Source organism: Formica exsecta, unplaced genomic scaffold (assembly GCF_003651465.1).
Source record: "Formica exsecta isolate Colony F162 unplaced genomic scaffold, ASM365146v1 scaffold72, whole genome shotgun sequence".
NCBI classification, from domain to species: Eukaryota; Metazoa; Arthropoda; class Insecta; order Hymenoptera; family Formicidae; genus Formica; species Formica exsecta.
The window spans coordinates 3,433,094-3,437,071 of record NW_021853485.1 but is presented as its reverse complement, the minus strand read 5'-3'; the positions used below and the strand labels follow the sequence as shown (position 1 = coordinate 3,437,071).

The window sequence follows — 3,978 nt, the reverse complement described above, 5'->3', positions numbered from 1 at the left end:
CTCTCGCTTCGTCTCGGTCGAAATGAAGCTTAAGAGCGTCACCAGTCCAGGACGGCACGTTAATTGAGTTTTGATTACCGCCATTGGATGATGGCGCGCCGGGTGAGTGCGTGGGCGACGGCGTTTGGAAGAGCATAGAGCCCGATGGAACAGCGGGTTTGCCATCCATCAGGGGTCCGTTACTGGTTGGCGCCATCGGCTGCTTATCCAAGGGAAAACCGCCCCCGCCGGCCCCGTACACCGAGCCGAACAGACTCGCCGCGTATTTGCCCGCGCCCAAAGAATGAGGCGGTAATCCGTTGTTACTTTGAATCACCGAGATCTCGTTCAGCTGTAAGTAATGCACGCCGTCTGGTTAGGTTTATTCGAAGACAATTATCTACAAAAACGAAAATAGACAACGATTATTAATTGCGGCTCTGCAATACCGTCACCGATACTTTGTGTTTCATCTCTTGTACAATATCGTTAAACATCTTAAGTTAGACAACAAAGCTTCTTGCGTGAGAAATTGTAATAAAAGCTTCCGTGACTTGTTGCAATATAAACTCGTCAGCATTTCTAGGGAAATATCTATGAAACTTTTATCACGCTAATCGCCTTTGTATTGTGTTGGTGGAATAGCCTTTCATTTCGAGCAATATAAGCATATTTACCTTCTGCTGGACGCCGTTAAGGAATGGTGCGGGAAGATATGGGTAAAAAAGGTCCGGCCGTCGTTGCAGAAACTCCGAGTCCTTGGGTGTGATTGGCAGAGGAGGTAGATCCAATGACATTCGTCGTCCTCGACGTGATGTTCCGTTGGTGAACATATGAGTGCCCATATGCACCTGCGGCAGAGAAACAAAAGGAAACGGTGAGAAGCGATATTCGTGTCGATATATTTTAATCGGATGAGCGCTGATCTTTCATCGAGCTCGAACGACTTGCGACTACGCGTTTTGGCGTTAGTAGAAGCGATAGCGGCTCTAGCTGGTGTTAGTAAAGATTATTGGGAGTTTATAGAAGAGAAAGAGAGAGTGAGAGAAAGAGACTCAGACTTCCGGTGGCAATTATATAGAGGAATGAATGTATTATACCTTAAGATTGCCTTTGGTGGTGAACGCCTTCTGGCAGACGGTGCATCGGAACGGTTTGTCGCCAGTGTGGGTTCTCATATGGATCTGGAGCGCCGAAGACGAGGAGAAATTCTTATTGCAAATCTGGCACAAGTGCTTGCTCGGCATGTCTGCAAATACATATAACGGTTTCGCTAAACTGACCCTGACTTCGTGTTGGAAATGTGCAATAATGATGGCTTAAGGATCGTTCTCTGTGTCTCGTAAAAGTCTGAGGCTACAGATTGTGAAAACTATAAAAGTGCGACATAAATAGACTTAAAATTAGCAACTTCTTTAAAGCTTTGCTTCTAATATTTCAATAATATTTTCACATACGATATGGAGTATCGGACATGAAAATACGAAATGCCACCATATACAATACAAGAAATTCAATTGAATAAAGAAACGAGAAAAATCTATGTAATCCTTCACCAACATATATACAGAAACATCGGTAGAGATAATGATAGACAGGAAATAACAGGAGGATTAAAAGCGTATGCGAAGCAGTAATAGCATCGGGTATATCAAACTATTGTTTTGGTTAACAAAGGAGATCGCAATTAGCAATGAGATCGAATCTGCCAAGCGAAGCTGAATTCGTGTGACGCTCGATGAAAAAGCACATTGAGTCTTATTCTTTATGAAAGCTAATGAACAATGTACTTACTGGCTGGTCTCTTTGGCGCCGGCAAATCTCCTTCCGGCGGAGATCTCTTTATTGGTATCGCGGACTCGATTGACGTAGGTGGCATCGGTGGGGGTGGTGGTGGCGGTGGAGGCGGGGGCGGTAGGCTCGAATCATCGGTGCACATCGGGCTCTTGGAAGTTTCGTGATCCTGACATAGCGGCTGCTGCTGCTGCTGCTGCTGCTGCTGCTGTTGCTGCTGCTGTTGTGGCTTTGCATCGCTGAATAGGTGCGGCGGCATATCACGAATCTTATGAGTCAACATGTGCTGCTTCATATTACCCTACGCATCAAAATATGTTCTTTTGTATTTAATTAAGTAGTTGACGGCGGTCCCTAGAAAGGAAGGAAAAGAGAGAGAAAAGAACACTTGTAGCATTGTTATTCATGTAGCATTAATATATAATATATTAGCGATTCGCGAATATTGTGATTAAGTTGATTGCCATTAAGCTCTTTATTAAGCTTTTATTTTATAAATGTGACCTATCTCGTGTTAGATATTTCTGTCCTACTTTATAAGAATTTTGACACATTAAATCCGAGACAGTCCTTTTGTTATGGAGATATAATCCCCATTATATATATTCAATATTTGCATTTCTTTGCATTATAATCTAATAGTTATTGCACGGATATATACACATCTTGTTTAATCTCTTCGATGCAAGTAATTACATCTTTAATTATAATTCGGCCAAATGAGAGTGTTACTTCGGATAGTTTAGCTGAAGAAAGCACGCGAATATTATTATATGCGAAAAGGTATAATTGCAAGTTGGCCAAGATGCGATCGCGACCATACGAGATAGCAAGACGAGTGCGTGTACGCTTGCTTTGTTTAGGAGGCTCTTACCAGGAAGACGTGGTCCGAGGGTAGAAGTCCGAGGGCGGGTGGCATCAGCGGGGGCAGGCGGACGGCAGGATAAACAGACGTCAGCCTTCGCCCCCCTCCTGCTCCTGTCCGCCCCCGGTTCTTCCGCTCCTCAGGCCGCCGCCGCCTGCGTTTCGGTTTCTCACGATTTCCGGCGGCCGATCTCGCCGGGTACGAGTGGTATTGGGGATTGGGTTGTGGGGGGATCGGACCCTTCGCGGCGAAGGGTTGGTCCGCGCAGGAACATGCTTGCTGACCGGAATCGTCGTTCTGAAAGTATAGCAGAACAGACGAGAAGAGTATAGAAGTGATATGAATAGATATTGTATGAGGCTTAGGAGAAGTTTTTTGTGCAATATTTTTTTTCTAACATTTTATTAATTAGTCCTTAATTAAACCTTAAGCATTGGCACGTCGTCAGTAGTAGTATTATAGATATACATATGTATGATATCTGATTCTTTTAACATTCTTATATTATAGTAATTCCACGCATTTTATGAAAAATTGTGCGATAAGTCGAAATCTTATGAGAGCCTCACATCAACGCCCTATACTAGTGCTTAAGAGTTAAATAAGATACAATATAGAGTTGTTTAGGCCTGTCACAATCAGCGATTTCTTTCTGTATGAAAAATGAACTGCAGGAAATTGCGACAACTTAAAAGCGAAAAAAAGAGAAAGCGGGAAAAAGAACGAGCGATTATTGGCTCGCGACAGTCGCTTTTAAAATAAAAAGCAGATTTATTTACCTTTGTGGAAAAACCTCGGTCGCATATAGTGCATTTGAAAGGTCGTTCCTTCGTATGACTCCGATAATGTATCTCCAATGCGGATTGGCACGCGAACGTCTTGTAGCAGAATTTACAAGTGGTGTTGCCACGTACTGTAACAAATCGTACCTCTTTACATTTTTGAGTCAGTTCTTCATACAGTGTATATGTGTATTCCTCGCTGGATATTTTTACACTAGTATGTTTTTGTTTCACAGCAATGTCCTGCATTGTGTATTTTTTCATGATATCTAATATGTGTCTATAAAATATAAAGTAGCAATGTTTAAAGATACTGATTTACTGATGACATTTTATTATTTATAAATAATTATAAAAAATTAATTAAAAATAAAGCCAAAGTATTGAATAATAGAGAGGAATAATAAAGAGGAGATGGGGATGAATAGTTAATGCAAAATGAGATCAAATTATATATTACAAAAGATTTATTTCTTAATATACATGTGTATGCGTGCGTGTATCTGTGTGTGAGATGATTTAATAAAATTAATGGATAAAAATAAATTAATAATATAT

General features: G+C 41.5%; 1 protein-coding gene across 2 annotated transcripts in view; it reads right to left on the bottom strand.

Annotated features, from left to right (window-relative positions):
• Positions 1-3,978, bottom strand: part of LOC115243471 (homeotic protein spalt-major-like) — a 110,104-nt gene that overhangs the window by 1,491 nt on the left and 104,635 nt on the right. The window contains exons 3-8 of one of the 2 annotated variants that reach the window (XM_029820519.1): positions 3,418-3,551; positions 2,648-2,935; positions 1,774-2,074; positions 1,080-1,228; positions 657-830; positions 36-331 (exon numbers count right to left, since the gene is read on the bottom strand). In XM_029820519.1, the coding sequence (XP_029676379.1) occupies positions 36-331; positions 657-830; positions 1,080-1,228; positions 1,774-2,074; positions 2,648-2,935; positions 3,418-3,551 (1,342 nt within the window). Of the gene's footprint in view, positions 1-35; positions 332-656; positions 831-1,079; positions 1,229-1,773; positions 2,075-2,647; positions 2,936-3,417; positions 3,552-3,978 lie in introns of those variants that run through there. The other variant, XM_029820518.1, reaches the window with a different exon arrangement.